The 19,338-nt window shown below is 38.7% G+C and overlaps 1 protein-coding gene across 3 annotated transcripts in view; it reads right to left on the reverse strand.

Moving 5' to 3' along the window:
- Positions 1-16,508, reverse strand: part of PRKD1 (protein kinase D1) — a 114,551-nt gene extending 98,043 nt beyond the window's left edge. Inside the window, exon 1 of one of the 3 annotated variants that reach the window (XR_016466948.1) lies at positions 16,019-16,508. Coding sequence is in view for 2 of the 3 variants with exons in the window: in XM_090141281.1 (XP_089997407.1) it covers positions 16,019-16,219 (201 nt within the window). In the remaining variant the exon portion in view is untranslated. The remainder of the gene's footprint in view (positions 1-16,018) is intronic. The other 2 variants (XM_090141281.1, XM_090141282.1) reach the window with 2 other exon arrangements.
- Between the last annotated feature and the right edge of the window lie 2,830 nt (positions 16,509-19,338).

Below are 19,338 nucleotides of genomic sequence, written 5' to 3' on the forward strand. Positions count from 1 at the left end.
AATTACGTACTGAATAAGAATGAACACAAAGTTTGAAAAGATCAGGAATAGCAGTAGGAAAACTGATACTGCTTTTCTAAAGAAATCATTTCTTGACGTCTCATTTCATCTCTAAAAGACTCATAGAGAAACAGGTGCAGGCTCATGTTTGGAGGGCATGTTAGTTAATTTACGTAGGCTTATTAAGATCTTAATCCCACGGTCAATGGCAGGCTGGTAAAACCAAATTATATAGGTGAGAATTTTATATGAAATCAGGTACGTCTAGAAATCTATTAAGGACCTCTTAACATCTCAAACCATTATAAAAGTCAGTTGATTCCTTTTCAGTTTTGACCTTTGCTTCATTTAGCTGCAGAGGATGAGAGGTTATATGGTTAGTTCATTGACTGGGGTTTGGGGGGCATCAAGAGTATCACTGACACTCTAACATAGCTAAGCCACTCCTAAAGTAATGCCTCCCATTTCCATGAAAACTACAACAGCTAAAGGGAACAATAACACTATCCAATAGAGCAAATTCACAGTTACTAAACACTATTTTTCAACACAGTTACCACCATTCGCTATGCATTTCTGCAAGCCATAAACCACAGACTGCATGCTATCACAGCAATTTTTGGATGTTTAATATTCTACACCTGGAGAAAGTAATGTTTTCTGTTGAAGTTTAAGATGTTGACACATACTTGTAAAAAGTTGGTTGGTTAAAAAAAGAAAAAAAAAACTGTGCAAATTTTAGTATCTAGAGAACAGGTCTGCAAAAAGTTTTCTTAGCTTGATGATAAAAAATATTTGTTGATATGCATTGAAATCTATGAAATTTTGACTTTGGTCACGTCACTGGTTTACAGGCTGGTTTGGCCCAGTTCCATGACTAGCGGGGCGGGAGGAGCCATGAACCCATGCCACGGAAAGGGAAAAAGGAGGAAGGGGTAGAGAGCCTAAAAACAAAACAGCAGAATGACCTGAAGAGAAACAAGCTAATTCACTAAATAAGATATCGGAATGCAAGATAACATGTGCTACATGATGTTATGTTGTGGAATATCAACAACAACAACAAAATCATAAAACGATAACAGTCAGAACTTTTGATATTTAGTTCAAAAATTGTTATTTTCTTTTGTATTTCTTTTATGTTCAGCTAGATTTCTATGCATTTTCAAAGCCAACTTTCCATTGTATAAGAAAATTCAATTCCACACAGCACTGTAAGTCTCTCACACCCTAGAACTTGTCACAGTGCATATCACTATCTATGCTAAGTAGAGAAAAGTGTATTCATGTGGAACAACATGTTTTTAAAATGATATTTTTGTGAGCTCATGCCTAGCACATAACTAATTAAATACTTTTCCTCCCAGAGGTATAATTTCTTGTGAGTGCTCAAGTATACAGGAAAATATTAGTTCTAAAGGTAAAATGTTACATTGTTTTTTTAACCTTTTAAAAAGTTAGTGCTCTTTTTAATGTATAATTTTTATGTATAGTATAATTTTTTTTTTTAAGTCTACATGTAGGATATTTTTCTTGGCATCTCTCTCAACTTTTACTTCATAAAAGAGCATCTAGTGAATGGAAGAGGCAAGTGCCTTCAAACTGTAAGCAGAAAAAAACGTATTCCAAAAGATGAGACATCAGATAAAGTCATGTCCAACTCAACAATGCTGTGTAATTCTGTATAAACCCTTAGAAAAATAAAGTAAGTGTAATGCTATAATGGGATGGAAAGTACTACGATAATAGTGGGGGAGAAAAGTCTTTGGCTACAGGAAATAAAAACAAGGCCAAATGCAGCAGCCACAGACACAGAAATGAAAGAAAAAGCTGCTTACCTTTGGAAGGCCTCAGGTAGGCAGGAATCTCCAGCAAAAGGTGCCCTCACCTCCACTGCCTACCCTTAAAGAAAGTCTGTGAAGGGGTGGATCCTGGCTCTAGCCCCTCCAGTCACTCAGTTTTATATTAATGACCATTCTAGTAAAATAATACAGCAAGCCCAGCACATGCTCTTTTGTTATTATCCTTTTGTTATTACAAGGATTCCAAGCAAAAATATGTTTATGCAGATAACTTTGATATCTCTTTTCATTAGCTGCCCCTCACTTAATACTATCCAGCTTTTCCAGCCTAAGTCACTACATGACAACCTTCAGTATACTTTCTAGAAAAACATTTACTTGCAGTTTTCCTTCATCCACGCACTATTGTGTGATTAAAAACAAAACAGAGGAACACATACAAGTATTCATGGTATCTTGGCATGAAATTGAACTTTTTACTACAAATAATGCCTGCAGAAGTATTGTATAAAATATTAGAATGTTCCTTTTTCAGTACCATAGTATCTGCCTATGTTTCCACTATCTAAACCATACTTTCCAAGCAATACAAAAAAATTAATTCCAGAATAGAATCTGGAAAAAAATTCTCAAACACTATTTTAAAAACAGCTTGATTAATTTCTCAGAAGAAAAAGATAATAATCTGTTGTATTAGTCACCTGGTTACTGTTTATATGTCTTATATTTTTCCTATCATGATTTCAGTACACTGAAGAGGGTTTTTTGCACAATACCCACAATAGCCCAAGTGTATAATACAGGCATATAAATATTTGTAAACATTTCTCCTCATAATATAAATAACACTATACTAAATACAAAATTCAATTCCATAAAATAACTAAAATGACAAATAGGAGGTAGGAGTGCTCTATTGTTCTGCAGTTATAATTTATGTACCTACACTAATTGAAATGTCTTTCTTCTATGAGAATTCTCTGAGATCTAACAAAGCATAAGCTCACAGGCAGCCTACCTTCAGTCAGGTTACTTGGCTACTTACTCTATCCAAATGTTGGTCTCTGGAAAATGTAAGAACATTAATGTTCTTTGGTATTTCTAATCTCCCATCAAATGCAAAACAAATACATTCAACAGAAAAATGATTATTTCAGATGACAGAAGAACAAACATGTAAAGTCTTAGAGACAAAAATCCAAGACTCAGTTTCTTCCAAGTGTTCACTCTGCCTGTCATTTGTTCCTATTCCCTCACTGACCTTTCAGAGCAGCCCTACACTGGATCAGATAGCTGATAAAGGAAAAGTTAAATGCATACTTAAGTACTATAGAATTAATGCTCCATTCAAAAGAGAAACCAAGTGTTCTGAGCACCTAAACATCAACACACTGAGCAATTATTCTAATCATTTTTACATGAAATAATGAGAAACTCAATTGTTTTTTACTCAGGTGAAAAGATCATCCAGATTTATGTTATGTATAGCACATGTAATTAAAAAGAAGCTCTCACTTCAGCTCTCACTGAACAGAGTAATTTTTGCTTTTGAATTTTTAAATACCAAGAAAAATTGTAAATAGTACAGAATAGTAAACTATGGGAATGGAATTATACATTACAAGAAGATTACACTTTCATTTAATTTTTTGTCCATTTTATGGATCTTTGTATTAAAACACAACCAAGAAGATAGAAATAACTTACATAATAATTTGATTTCTAAATTTTTCCTTAAGAATTAAAAGATAAATTTTAAAAGAATCTATGCATTTCAATGAAACAGGCAAAAATAAATGGAAAAATAACCTTTTCCTTCTAAAGGAGAAAGAATGATATAATAAAGCAGCACATAAGGCAGACTGCCACTATTTGCAGCTTAATGGAAGTTTAATTCAAAAAATAGATAAAACAGACTCTGATATAAATCTACAATCTAGTCCTTTTTGTAACCCGCTATGAAATCACAAAAGATGAGTGAATTATCATTAAGCAGAAAATTTAAGTTTTCCTGAATAATAGAAGCAGCTGGTTTTAGTTTTTACCTTGTGGAACTGCAGAATCATTGAGGTTAAAAAAAGACCTTGAGAGGTCACCTCATCCAAACTGCTGCTCAGAGCAGGGTCAATACTGAATTCAGATCAATGAAAACGCTCTACATTAGAGAACTAAAGATCTGGGTCAACCACAACATTAAGAGCTTAGAACATCTTTCCAATAACTATGATAACTGTATGTCCTCTTTTATTTACTGTATTGTTATTTTCAACTAGCAAGTATCTAAATAGTCACATATCATTTCAGAAACATAAGGATTTATTACATGAATATTCATCAACAATTCCAGTTGTATTCACAGATATTTGTAATGTAAATTCAAAGATTCATCAAAAAACAGGAGTTAACAATTTCATTAAAATGAGTCGTAATCAAAATCTTGCTTTATTCATACAGTCTTCCTCACTATCAATATGCCATTCAGAAAGGGAAACTGACATATTAGGGAATAAGGTGACTTGCTCAACAGTATGGCCAGCAGGAATCAGAGAAATGATCATACCATTCCACAATTCACTACTTATTATAACCCTTAACATGTCTTTAAAGTCAGCTCAGAAATAAATTTCAATATACTGAAGATGCAGATTTTAAAAAGTTAATCTAGTACTTATGTTTGCAACTTGAATAGAGACAAGATGTTGTGTTCTCATAATGCTACATTTACACACATAAGCAATTCCTGTGCTCCTAGACAAATATTGAAAGCATACACAAATTCTTCTAATTTAAGTATTTTCAAGTTTTTTGTAGAACTTGTTGATCATTTAATTCATGAAGATCTGAATGCCAATTATTATGCAAATCAAATAACTTTTTTGGAAAAAAAAAAAAAAGTATTTAATACTCCATAAGTGTGTTTGTAGTTATCATGAGGCTCAGTCTCTTCCTTTTTTTTTTTTTTTGCTTTTGATATGTCGTCCTGTTGAGTGTCTGTACTCATGTAATCATGACATCAACACAGTTACATACAGTGTTCATTTTGGAACACATTTAGACTTTCGCACTACTGACACTACTGACAGATTTCTAGCTCTCCTATTCAAAAGATGGAAGCTTAGGTCTGATTTGCCCTTTGCAAAACCTCTCTCATTACATAAAGATTTTTGTTGTTTCCAGAATCTCACAGAATCACAAAATGGCCCAGCTTGGAAGGGACCTCAAGGATCATGAAGCTCCAAACCCCCACCACAGTCAGGGCCACCCACCTCCACATTTAATACTATTTCCTGGTACTACTAAATAGAAAAAAACAATAACATTAATATTAAAAAAAAAAATAATAATTCTTAACAGCACTAAAGTGCTTTTAAATTAAGGAAAAAAAGGAGCTTCACAAAGGAGCTTCACTCATCAACAATGAATGAGACAGTTTTTTTAGGGAGATTCATGATGGTCTGTTCTCTTTCAGTTCTTTTCCAGAGGCATCTCCAGATACTTTCTAGCAAGTTTTCGTATATATATTATTTACCTCTCAAATACGGAAACTGGCACTTGCACTTTTAAAGCTGAATCCATCAAGTTGTTGTTGGTTTTTTTTGTTCTCAGGCCACCTTTAGACAATCAGAAATGATTTTCAGTAGCTTTAGAAGCTTAGGAATTTTTGTTTCACACATAAGTCTTAAAGGAGTTTTCATCCTTATTCTCTTATGTAGGTTATATCAAAAAATTAAAACTTGTCAAACTCAGTATGACAGCTTTTAAGTTTTATTTATAACAACAAAAAATACTTAATTATGAGTAAAACAGGATGTTAAACGAAATAGTGTGATTCACAAAAAAATGTGATCTCCACAGTTCTCCAAATGTTACCCTAACATTAGTATTCTTACATTTAAACATATAACATATAAACATATTAATAAATATGAAATCTGTGAACATGTAGCATTTTTTCGGATACGTTGTTAAGCAACCAACAACTGAATTTTAGCTTAGATTGTATGCCCCTACTTTATTCAACAGCTATCTATCAGTCCATGATATTAACTTCAGATGCCTAAATTACATAGTGTGATTATTTGATAAGAGCCTGTTAAGAAGCATAGGAATTATAAGCAAAGGTGGAAAAGGGAAGGAAAACAAGAAGTAACACAACAAACACTCAGTAACTTCAGCTTTGCTTTCCCTTCCAGGACCTAATAGGAAGGTGGGTGTAAAATGAGCATTTTTTTCCTGTGGAACATCTCTAACACATGCGTAATCCCTGTGAAGACAGACAAATCAAGCATGTTCTCTGTCTGCTCACTTCTTAAAGTAGTATATTCTTTTCCTTCCTTGACAAATCACATACTGTTCTACTTAAAACAGTCTTTGCAGCAGATGGGTACATTATTTCATCATATCATTCCTTCCTTTCATCTTCGCATGGACAAACCCTATGCATCTCCATAAGGACAGATAATCCAGGCAGTACCTTTGTTGTTATTTTTGTTTCCAGACCATAGGATTTAAGGTATTCATTTCATTATTAAGAGGCTGATATTTTACCAGCCTTTTCTGTCATGAAGAAATTCTGTGGTTTTGCTTACAACCTAGGATAAATTTCTCATGGGGCCATCTTCAAAAGACACTGTTGATAAACTGCTGCTTTAAATGTTGAGATATCGTTCCATGCAGCCTAAGTTGTGGTGTTTTAACCAGCTGTCCAGTACACCTTGACTGCACAGCACTGGAGGCAGGGACTTACCTGCGTACAGTATGGCATATAATAAGGTTCTATAATATCACAGGCTACTTAGCAGATATTAGGTATCTGCAACAAATGTATGCAAAAAAAAAAAAAGCATAAAGATTTAAAAGGACTGTTACAAATAACTTTTTCCAGCTGTTTTCTACCTCCTCTTTTGCAGGTATATTTAATTATCAGCCACAACTTCTCATTTTACTCTATGCTTTCCTTTTTAGATGCATTAGGTGATCTCATACAAAGCATTATGATGATTTCTTCAATGTACCTCCTTAATAGCTATGTTCTCAAAGATCTGTTTATCTGCTACTGCCTTTTACAAGCATACTACTATCAGGATTTATGTTTTCAATTTTTGAATACTCTAACCACAGACAAGCAAGAGATTACAGATATAACACAAAGCATGAAGGAAAAACATAGACTGATAAAAGCCATATACAACCATGTCAACTCCTGAATAAAGTTAGCTGTATCTTAAACTGTGGCAGGGGAATGCTACTGCTTTAATTTAAATGTAAGTTTAATTATTGATAGTGGTGAATGACACATTCTCCAAACCACAGAAACATCGAAAACCTCAGGAGTCACCAAGCCTGACTTCTCACAGCAGGATTACTTACAACACATAGAAAAGTTTAGCTCTATTACCTTTGTAACTATCCTTATAGAATTTATGTAGCTTCCATCAAGAACACCATCAAGAACAGAGCCCACTAGATACTGTGATAGCTTCCAAATAAAAATCCAATAGAAGAAAGAAGAGGAGGTATACATGTAATGATCAATTAACCAGATTAAAAACTGAAAGTCACAACACTGGGATTAGTTTATAGGTCTGAATCTGTGCCATTCTCTGGGTCAAGTTAAGATGGCATGAAAACAAAAACCATGAATATAAACACAGGTTAATGGCAGACTAGACATATGTTTCTAGGTGTAGAGCACAAATATTTATTTTCCAGATTGTTTGATTTTACCAGACTGGAAACAATGTCAACAACCCATGCTGTCCTCTTTACCAGTGGGATTTCCTTCATCCTCATGAGCTGCCATCCCACCAATCAAAGCCATCATTTAAGAAGTTTAAATCACAAACTTACCCTTCATATCTTTTAGAAAAATTGTCTTAGAGCCAAAACATTGTTCCCAGTAGCTGATGTCTTCTCTGTGCTTTTGCAGCTGACAAGATGCTAACAAAAACTATTTCTAATATAAAATAAAATAAAATAAATCTCAAGGTGTTGTTGTTTTTTTTTGTTTTGTTTTTGTTTTTTTTTTGTGGAAGCTCTAAGAGAAATAGAACTTGCTTTCAGACTGCATGAAACATGTTCAGATATGATTCCCTTAAAATATGCAAAATAAAATTTTATACTTAGACTTTGGTCTGTTCTTTCAATTCATGTCCCTCGTGCTTAAAAATGCAATGGAAAAATATGCCAATCACAAATAAAGGCCTCTAAACACCTCAGGAACAGCCAGGAACTAGATTAGATGTCATACGCTCACATTTCTTCAAAAATTAAAAAAAAAAAAAAAAAAGATACTAATCAAAATAATCTACTATTCTCTAGCTTTAATATCATTGCAGTTCCTGAGCTGATCCTGACTGCAGCATAGGCATAGAGAGCAAACAATGGCTATCAAGCTCTAAGAGACTTTATCACAATACCATCGTATCATTGTGCAGTAAGTGGAAGCTTACATCTTGATCATCTTTTCCTCAGACAAAAAAGAAAACAGAATTACAGGGAACAAGAAATAAGTCAGAAATGCACGGAAGAAGAGAAAGTCAATATATATATATCTATATATATATATATACACACACACACACACACACACACACACACGCACGCACACACACAAAAAAAGACTTTGTGTATGTATATATCACTGTAAGATGTTTATTACTTCTGGATTATCATTATCATGTAATACACCACACTACCTTTCTAACCTTTGCATTTTGTTCCAGCAGATAAAAAGAAAGGAAGATTTAAAAGCAGTAATGTGCTTCATAAAGTAGCTGATTTGAAGTATATACTTCAAGTTTTAAATTTAAGAAGTTTAAAGAGTGACACAAGTTACTTCAATGTTACACACAGTTTTTTTGAGCTGCATCAAGTCTGTCATAATTTTAGATTGTTGTATGGATAGGAATATTTAAAAGGAAAGTCCTAAAAAGGAAGAGAGCCCTTAGCAGTACTGAAAGTCTTGCACTAGGAAGTAGAGAGTTGAAAGCCTGTAAAATAAATTTATTTTAGTTTCCAAAATCCTGCACATTCACAGAGACTACAGAAGCCAGAAGAATGTAAACAGAGGTGATGTCCAGGCAGAGTACTGACACACGGGGCATCTGTGCTAATCCTGGGGACCATCACCCAGCATGAGGAAGCTCTGCATCCAAAGTTTCCTCACACAAAGTGGTAAAGTACAATGAACTTACGGAAAAGCAAATCACACCCAAAGATGAGGTGAAAGGCATTCCATAGAAAAGGAAAGTTCTTTTTATTCTCATACAGCCCACATTCTTTTAGAGCAAATAAGACATGATAACAAAACGAGGTAGTTTTTATAGCAGAACATCTATTAGATGCACGAGACATTCAAGCATGGCATTGAAGAACAAAACCAATATTTTACTGGAACGTATCATAAGGCAAATTTCAGGTCCATACCAAAAAGGACAAGTTTATATTATCTGAGAAGCACATAGCACATAGCAGCACACAAAGACAATTTGAAGGAGAGGCCCAGCTCCTAGCAGCAAGTGCTGATCAAGACAAATGCTACCACTAAATCCTGTATACAGCCAGTATGATGAGGTTTAATTTATTACCTCTAGAGAATAGACCAAGCTACGACACACACTTCCGTACAGAGGCAGAAACATAATAAACACTTGGGAGAGAGTTCTAATTTATATACTTAATTGCACCTATGTAACTCCAGTCACATTACATAATGTCAACAAACTTGCCAGATGCCAGGCAGAGAGCAAAGTTAAGAAGTTAAGGATGGCCTAGAATACGGACAAAAGTAACTTTAGAAACTACAGATAACATATCTACTTATCACGGATTTCTTGAGATAAACAACTCCTGGTCTCTCTGTGCTCAACTTTGTCTTGTTAGCTGTGATTTTTGATTTCACGTAGTCCTATCTTAAGAATTCCATGTCTTTAAATTAATCCCTACCACAGAGCCATTAAAACAAACAAACAAATCAGCTAATGCAAACTTGGCAGAAGTTTGTTTTATTTTTATATGAATCTATTTTGATTAAAAACAAAAAAGTAACAAAAAGAAACAAAAAGTAACAGTACACAGCCTTCAAGTCTTCTTGTTTCCTTGCAGTTAACCACAATATAGAACACATTATAACCATACAGACAAATTTCTCCAAAAAGGAAAAAAAAAAATCTAGACAAGAAGAACAATAGCTTTAGATGTTTGTGAGAAATTTTCAGAAGTGATAGAAAAATACCCATGGACAAAGCATACAAATCCACACATGACCACGGCACATTCTAGATGTACCGTACATAGACCCAGCACAGACTACTTGCATACAAGTAATAAACCAACCAAGGAAGCATCAGAGGCTCTTGGCATTTAGAAATTATCCATATGGTTCCTGTCCCATCAGCTCTGAATCAGATAGACAGGTGACCTTCAGCATTCCACAGTCACTGAGAATGTCATACAGAGTATGCACCTTTGTCCAGTATGTGCTGTAACTTCAGGGATAAGTTCTGTTTCTCTCTATAGCAATTGAGCTTCATCTCACCAACAGTAAGAGAAGCAACTCATCTGCTTATTCATCTCATTGTTTTCAGAATCAATATGGAAATTATATGTCTAACAGCAGCACAAGGCTCCTTTTATAATTCCTTTAAAAATTAAAACATCAGCTGCTTTGATTACGAGCCAGCCCTACATCCAAAGCTCCATTTTACTTCTTATTTTATGAGAATTCATTTGGTGGCCTTTAATCTTTAGCAAGGAATTTCTCAAATGCTCTAGATCAGTCAGTGGCATTGCACCAACTTTCCTCATCCGAATCACAGACATGATAGATAACAAAGTCAGCATTTCCTTAAAAAAATCAAGTTTATTTAAACAAATTCAGACTGACTCTCTTTCATCAGTTATCCTTTTCCTGGCATATTCTCACACATTCTCCAAAGGTAACTTGAACTAATCTACAAACCAACATTGTGCACACTGACTTAGAGTTTCCAGGGTGGAGAATAACAAACATAAAGTCAATAAAAGACTGAACAGCAAACATCAAAAGTCTCTTGAGTTTGTAAGAGTGAGAATAGAAATGTACTTTCACTTTGAAATATGTTTACATGCATAACGACCAGGCACCTCACATTCTTAAAATGAAATACAACAACTTTCTGCTTTCACAACACAGGCAGAAGGAAGCATTCAGTTCAGAGAATTCACAAGTCAAACATTTTGTTAGGGGGTACACCAGGTAAAGACTCCTAGGAAATGTAGCTTTAACAGATAGACATGCATTTGTACTTTTCCAGGACAGAAGAAGGATGTGATAAAGGACAAATACAAAGTATATGAAATGTCTATATCTGCATCTGCATGTTGAATTGATCATTTAAGAGTTTTGACTAGAGCACAGGGAAAAAAAAAAAAAAACCAAAAAAAAACCAAAAAAAAACCTTCACTGTTTATCTGTCTATCTGAAGAAAATCTTCCTATACTATTTACTGAGTCTTCATCCCACTCCAAAGGAAATAATTTTCTTACTACCAGGCTCCTGTTTATTTTGCACAGGTTTGTAGATTTTAAGGGGAAAGAAGCAAACAATCAACTTCATTCATATAAACAAAATCTGCATGTTTTCCATGGTTGCTTAAAACCCTTGCAGTTAAGTTAAGCATATTTTCAAATTTCAAATCAACCTTTAGAAAAACTCCTTTCTTCATTAAGACCACTGGTCTAGACATTCTGACCTGAAAGGAAAAAAAAAAAAAACAACTCTAAGTTTATTTTTGTCTTCTTGTTTTACTTAGTTAAGAATAAGTTGGATTGCCCTTATCAAGGATGACCAGGCGCACAAACAGCATACCTGTTCCTAGATGTGCTTGGATCAACTCCTGAGAAATAAAGGACATAAATACTTTTAAAGAGTTCTCACTTTGATTTGTGGCAACTCTCCTGGTTTTACTACTGAATATCTTACATGAAGATAAATCTGGGTACGATACTTTGCTTGTTGTACACCACTTGAACCGTAATTTTATTTTTGTCCTTCCTCATTCCTGAGATGGTCCATTTTCTGTTTTATTATTACTGGGATTGGGCTTGGGGCTTTTGTTTGTTTAATTGTGAAGTTTCAGAATTAACCACACCAGGGAACCATCTACACGACTACTTTTATAAATCAATCTGAAACACACAGAGACAACGCAGACCAAATTTTCTTTCTGTTTTGGATGAAATTTTGTTTCTTCCACTTTTCTTTAATGAGAAAATAAAAAATGCACACAAGCACCATAATGCTTATGCAGGGCTAGCTGTGCCCACATGCAAGCTGCCTCAAGCTTACAAAGGTTATCTCACTGCAGTCCACAGACCATTAGCCATATAGATCTCAAGAAAAGATGGCACAGGGTCCATGATTACTCCTCTTAGCAATTTCTCTGTCTCCATATGCCAAAGATATGGCCAAAGATTGGGCCCAAATCTCATTTTAGCAGTCAATCTAAGGGATGCTTTATAAAACTATATTCTTAAATCAAATAATTTTCTCTCACATATTTACATCAAAGTTTTCAAAACTTGGCAATGCCAATAAGTAACTCAACACATTGTATATGAGGTAATAAAGGTGGCAAAGAACTTCAGCAAACAGAAAACAGAACTTCCTCCTTTGTACTAATACTGTAAGAATTTCTAGCAAAAGGCAAATTAGTTTTTGTAATAACTGTTAAAACAAAATAGTCTTTGATAACATGACCACTTCACACAACTACAAATATGCTGTGTTCCTACTTAGAGTGCTCTACATTATACTTGTGCCCTGGTCCTATTGTAAACCACTAACTCAAAAAGGGCAATAATTCAAACTATTTATCTTCAGAAAACAAAGATGATATTTTACAATACTCTCCTGCTGATCTCATGAGGGGATCAGCCTAAAAGCCAAACTGGATACACATTTCTCAGTTTATTCTCATTTCTTGTCAACCACATAATTTAAATGCTAAAATTCCCATTCAGTTGAAGATCCCACGTAAGCATATCTCAGCACCACTAGTTCTAGAAAAGACAAGCAAATAAACTCAGAGGAACCAAATGTAGTCATCTTCAGCATACTCTTAAAAGAATTAAGTGTGTTTATGTCCTAAACTAGCACAAACCATTTCATCTTCAGATTTGTTATAAACATTAATTTACAACTATTTCAGCATGATATTCCTGAAGGGAATCATGGATGATAGGGAAAAAAAAAAAACAAAAAAAAAACAACCACACACTCTTTGCTCATGCCAATTTTTACATCATATATACTAGATCAATTATGTAATTATATACTCTAACAAAAGTAGAAAACTTAACCTTTGCACTTCAGGTGCCATTTAAAGTCCTCTAGTGTAAATATATACAAATTCATGTTTATATATAAACTTTTATACCTAGCAAATCTTACATACATATGTATGCAAAAATACAAAAGTTATATCTTGGTTGTGGTTTTATATACTAAATACTGTGGTTTCACATTTACAAAGATACATAAATACACACAAAGACAGATACACGTGTACAGATATACATACACACACTCTCAATAGTCATACTCTACTCAGGACTAGATATGTTCCATGCTGCACACTCTAAGAACCGCAGTTCCACTTAATCTAAGTTCTGTGCACTGAGCACTAAGTTCAGCCAATAAATCCGTGCAGAGTAAAGGCCATAAATGTCTTCACTTAGGTATACCCACATCAGCATGGGAGAGACTCTCTGTAAACAGAACATCTGACACTGATACTGAGGAGAAGCTGCCACAATCCTACAAATAAAGTTGCACGTTTAAATATTTAACAGTATCACCACAGAGACACAGTTGATATTAACGACTTAACAGGAAAGCTGAAGAAAAAAATACAAAAATCACGATTTTCATCCTGATATACTGCTTATACAGCCCAGACCAAACTGTGGCCTTAGGACAACAGTCACATTGCAGACACCTCCCACCTCCTATACAGACCCAAGGAACCTTACTATTTCATTAAAGTATTTGTTACAGTATCATCTCCTGCACAATGGTGGTAAACAAATGGATCTTTCACATTACACTGTGAGTAAGCAGCACTTTAGATCACTTCAGGGAGAGAAAACATCATCAATCTCTGGCACACAGGAGGTGTTACCTCTGAGTTATCTGATTCCAGGCCATTTTTTTAAACAAGTTTCTGCCAGGATGCAGAGTAACTGTGCACATGTAAACAGTCCCCCTGTGACACTGAAACAGCGACTGGCAGCAGAACTCACATCAACAGACATGCTTGCAGATTTAAAACAAAAATTTTCACTACTAAATAACATAGAAATTAACCTGCAAAGAGCAGGAACTGCAGGCCACCATCCAAGGAGTAAAACAACAACAACAACAACAATAAAACACCAAATAAACAAATGAGAAACCTCTGTACCTCCTCATTATCGCTTTCTTTTATCCAAATTTTCTTGCCAGCCTTGGGAAAGCAGGAACTAGGGCAATGAGAAATTGTGCTGAGAAGAAAGTTCCTCACCTGGGATTGTTGTGAAGAAAAGTTGGTAAATGCTTTTCTCTTTTGTACTGTCCAACAAATTAAAGTGTTTGACATTGTTATGTCAGTTCTGACTTCAGCTTGACTCTGGGAGGAAAAGCCAAAGCATTCGACTTTCTTTAGACAATACTGCATTGTTAGGAAGTTAGGAAATTGTTAGGAAGTATGAAAGATTACACTAGATCTAATTATAATGCCCTGAAATTAGTGCTTTCCTCAAGCACAAATACATTAACAATGCATGCAATGATCTTACCATGTTTCCATTCCTGCAAGCACAGTAACACGAATGGCAAAGCACTACGCATTGGTTAAGCTGTGTCTGACCTCCGTGGCCAAGCAACAAATTTCAGGCTGATAGCCAATATGGCAACATTATAAAACAGCTGTGTCTTTCTTCAGTTTGGTTTAGCAGTGCAGGTCACCAGCCACTTCTTAAGATAGACACAGAATTTAGAAGTGAAGCTGTGTGTATAACACTTCTTTCAAAACGTTTTATTAGGTGCTCTTCAAAAAAAAGGTAAATTCCGCTTTCAGCAAAGTTCAGAGGACAGGCTTTACAAACACAAATAAAGCACAACTGTGACTTCAAAAAAAAAAAAAAAAAAAAAAAGCATGCTGCTGGAAAATATTTTGCCTCAGTATAAGCAAGGAAAAAAAAAAAAATCACAACTTTTTGCGTTATAACAATCCCGGATGTCTAAGTTTTGGTCGGTTGAGTTTGTAGTTGTAATCTCTTGCAATCATCATTACACAGTTACTCTGGTCCTTCACTCAAGAAGCACTGGGACAGTGCAACATTTTATACAACTCGGAATAGGAAACGGCTCCAGGCAGCAGACGGGGCACGCAGACGCCGGTGGAGCGGAACTCCGAGCGCTCCGCGACTCCACAGCCCTCTGCCCGACGGCATTCTGCTCCGCGCTGCTACCTGCAGCCAGGCCGAGCCCGGCTGCTCCTCTAAGTCTCGGCCTCTTCCCGCGCCACGGCCACCTGCCAGCTCCGGGCTCGCCCTCGGCCCCAGCCCAATCGGAGACCCCCACCCGGCCGCCGGAGGAGCAGCGCTGGGGCGCTGCCCGAGCCCCGCCGCGCGTCACCGGCCCGAGAGGCGCCCCCGGCCCCGCCTTAGGCGGCGGCGGGACGCGGGAGCCGGGCTGCCCTGCCCGGGTATCGAGCGGGCGCTGCGCCGCTGTGAATGCTGGTCTTTCCTTGTTGATGTTTGCTTGCTCTTTCTTTTTTTTTTTTTTTTTTTTTTTCCCCAGTGGAAAGTTTCTACCTCTCCCGGCCGAGGCTGGGACAAGAGCTGCCCCGGGCGCTGCGATGACAGGTTTCGCCCCCCTCCCCCTCCCGCAGCACCGGGAGCAGCCGCAGCGACCCGGGGGCCGGTTCCTACGCGGCACTTCGCGCCGCGAGCGCCGGCCGACAAACGGAGCAGAAGCGGCGGGCGAGCATCCCGCCCGCAGCCGGGGAAGCCGAGGAGCGGAACCGAGGAAGGGAAGGAGCCAGGTCGGGCGGCGGAGGAGGGCCGGAAAGTTGCGCTCAGTGCTCTAGCATCGGGCAAAGCCCGCCAGCAGGCCGGGACAGAAAAGTTCGCCGCCACAGCGGCCGTGGGATGGCGGGGATGGGGGGAAGGGAGGGAGTACCGCTCCTCACCTTCTGGTCGACGATGGAGCAAGCCATCTCCCGGACGTGGGCCAGGCTGAAGTCCCCTGAAGAGTCCTGTAGCAGCAGCACGGGCTCCCGGCTCAGCCCGATCTGGAGGTGGAAAGCGACGCCGCCGCCAGCAGCAGCAGCAGCGGCAGCCCCGGGCGGCGGCAGCGGGCTAGGCGGGCGGAGCGGCGGCGGAGCGCTCATCGGGACCAGCCTGCCGGGGCGCCGCGGGGCCGGGGAAGGAGGCAGAGACGCGGACGCCGCGGTGAAAAGTTCGCGGCCGCCACGGAGGCGCCGGGCGAGTTTCTCCGCGAAGTTTCAGGGAAGTCCCAGTCGAGTTGCTCCCGGGTGAAAATGGCGAGGGCGGGGGGTGAAAGAGGGGCGGAGGACCGGAGAGGATGCAGACAGGAAAAGGCGGCGAGAGAGGAGAGGCGCGAGGAGGGAGCGGGGCCCGGCGCCGCCGAGGTGGTGCCGCCGCTCCGGCTGTTGGCGCTGTGCGCGGCGCGGGGGCGGGACGGGCCGCGCCCTCAGCTGGGCCGTGCTGCGCCGCGCCGCTTCTCTACCACTCGGCGGCCGCGGCCACGACTGAGCTCGACTTCGCGGCCACGGGGGTGCGTGTTCTCGTGACGCGTGCCGGGGACCCGCGGGTACCTGGGCTGAGGAGGGAAGAGCATCCCTCCCCCGCCCGCCTCCGCCGGATAAAACCGTCTAAGCAGCCTTCGTGCCTCCTCCGGAACGTCTTTCCTGGCCGCCGGAGGAGGTAGAGCTCGAGGAACCTCCGGTTTGGAGGCAGCACGGAGAGTTCTCAGTGCAGGGCAGGAGGAACGAGGGACAGCCTGCTCCGTAGCCGCGGTCGGTGCTGAGGAGATCCCGGCCGTCTCAGCCCAGGACGAGCTATTCCTCCTGAGTTTCAGGATCAGTGCAAGTCCCACACGTCTGTAGAAATAGCACCGATGGCAGGCAACATTTAAACTTAAAACACAAACAACATAACCTCCACTTGGAAATCTGTTAAGTCAGCTGGGATGAGAATTGTAAATATTTTAGGTAGCAGAGATACTTAAAGCAGCTCTTACTGCACCCGTGAAGATGGTAACGCCGAGTGAATGGGAGGAGGTGATCGAGGTTGATGGAATTTATCGCTTGTTTCTTCACAAACTGATTTTCTGATCAAACATACAGCTGCAGTGCTATTCCATTTTGAGGAGCAGATTTTAAGGACATGTTTTTACTGTGGTCAGATTACTTCCCAGCTGTGCTTTGCACACACACACAGCACCTTGCTGTCACTATTTTTTAATCCATTTATTCTTAAGCAAGTTTTCTGACTAACGTCGTTGCATTTTTCACATCTGTATCTTCTACAGAATGCCAAACCTAATGAAATCAACAGCACTGTAGATTAAAATGATTCTTAGTTTCCCCTGGTGACTTTCTTATCACATTAGGGATAATAATCATCTTCAGCCACATCTGTTGCCTTTACTGTTGTAAACCATACTTACAGCTGTCCATTGGAAGCAGCATTTCTGTAGGAACAGGTCAGTTGTGGCACAGCATTGTACCCCAGCTGGTGCAAGATATCACTACAATGGGCTGTTTCCTAAGTTTCCAGTGTACTAGACATTTGTTTTGGAGTATGTACACTTGCACTCCCATGTCAAAGCCTGCTGAGGACAACCGCTACAAACTTCTCACAATCCTGTGGTCCAGCCAACTGTCCTATACAGGAATCAGCACAGGAGGAGCATGAGGGCTGTATGCACGCCCACAAAATGAAGAACGTATGAGGTCAAAATGCCATCTCTGAAGGACTCTCAGAAGTTCAAATGCAAAGGTAAGGCCAGAGTCATATCAGATAGCATAAGTAAGCTTTTTCAGAGTATATACACTTATCCACTGTTGAAAGCAGCATATTAGAATTTCCTGCAGCACTGGTTCATTGTACAGGTGATCTTTGAATGTGGTAAAGTATCATAAGTGTCATCAGCTGCTATCAGAGTGCTTCTTCCTTACAGTTCACTGTGGCAAAAACAGATGTGCTCTGATGGCAGTAGAGGTGTTGAGTTGTCCTCCTTTCTCCTGACCTTGCTGTGTTTAATTATAGAATCACCTAACTGAGCTTTTCACAACATGAGTCACACGATGGCATTGGCTTTCAAGGGAAAGAGTTGAAGTGAAAGCTGTGCATGTACTTAGTTACTGTGCAGTATTATAGCTCTTCTGCATCTCAAAATAACAGAAGTGTTTAGCAGCAGCCATAGTGGGCAAGGCAACAGTATTGTAATTTGCATCAGAAAATTATTACACAGTAGTAATGCTGAGAATTATCCATCTATGTCTTTGTTATCTCTGGAAATCTAGCAATATGTCTCTTAGGTCATTGCATATACTCTGTGCAGACATGGTTGCAATGTTTTCTTCAAAAGGAAAGACTGTAGTGGTTTTTAGAAGTTCTAGGTTTCTGTCTTGCTTGATTGGCATATCTGCCCTGCAGAGTACACCTTTGTAATCAGAGTAGGTGAGGACACAACTTTTCCAGTGCTGTCAGCTAGTCATATTCAAATACTATTTATAAAAGGATTTAGTGAAATCATATGATGTGATCCTGAGTACAACCCCGCCCACTGTACTGGCTGAAATGTCATTTGTTTTGTGAGCCTTCCAAATGGAATTATTACTGCACTGATGCCAGGGAGGGGGAAAGACCTTCCACAGCATTGTGCTCTTCCCTGTTACCTGATGTGGTGTGCGTGCCTGGCTGAGCTCATCTATACTGGCAGATTTGGAAAAACCTCTGGGTGTTTAGATTTCACTATAAGTGTGCCAATTGACTAAGCAGGACATTAACTTAAGGGAAAAAAGAGCTTGCCTCACTCGGCTACAGAGCCTATGCATCTAGCTATTTACAGGAAAAGAGCAAAGGATTGTCACTGTAAAATCAAATTATGAGAACCTTTCCCAGCTGTCTCCAAGGAGAGAGCCTTAGCTGTTTGTAGCACATGCTGGACAAGATTCCAGCAGTTCTTGAGAAAGGACTGCTTTTCCTGCACATGTGCACTGTATTGCTTACAGAGTTATTTACAAGCTGTTGTAATCTTACTTCTAATTATTCTGAATAATTATGGTAAGAAGGGAGGATAGTGATTTTCATATACTTTCAGACTGTACACTGACCCTCCATTTACATCCCTTTCTGAAACTTTCTTTTCAGTATCTGACACTGTATGGATAGAATTCTGTTCTATCCATTGGGAATAAGGATCATCCTTTCCTTTCTTTTTCTCTGCCTTTGATGTGACTGTCCCTTTTTGACAAGTGAA

The sequence above is a fragment of the Phasianus colchicus genome, chromosome 5, assembly GCF_987193195.1.
Source record: "Phasianus colchicus chromosome 5, bPhaCol1.hap1.1, whole genome shotgun sequence".
In the NCBI taxonomy this organism is placed as follows: domain Eukaryota; kingdom Metazoa; phylum Chordata; class Aves; order Galliformes; family Phasianidae; genus Phasianus; species Phasianus colchicus.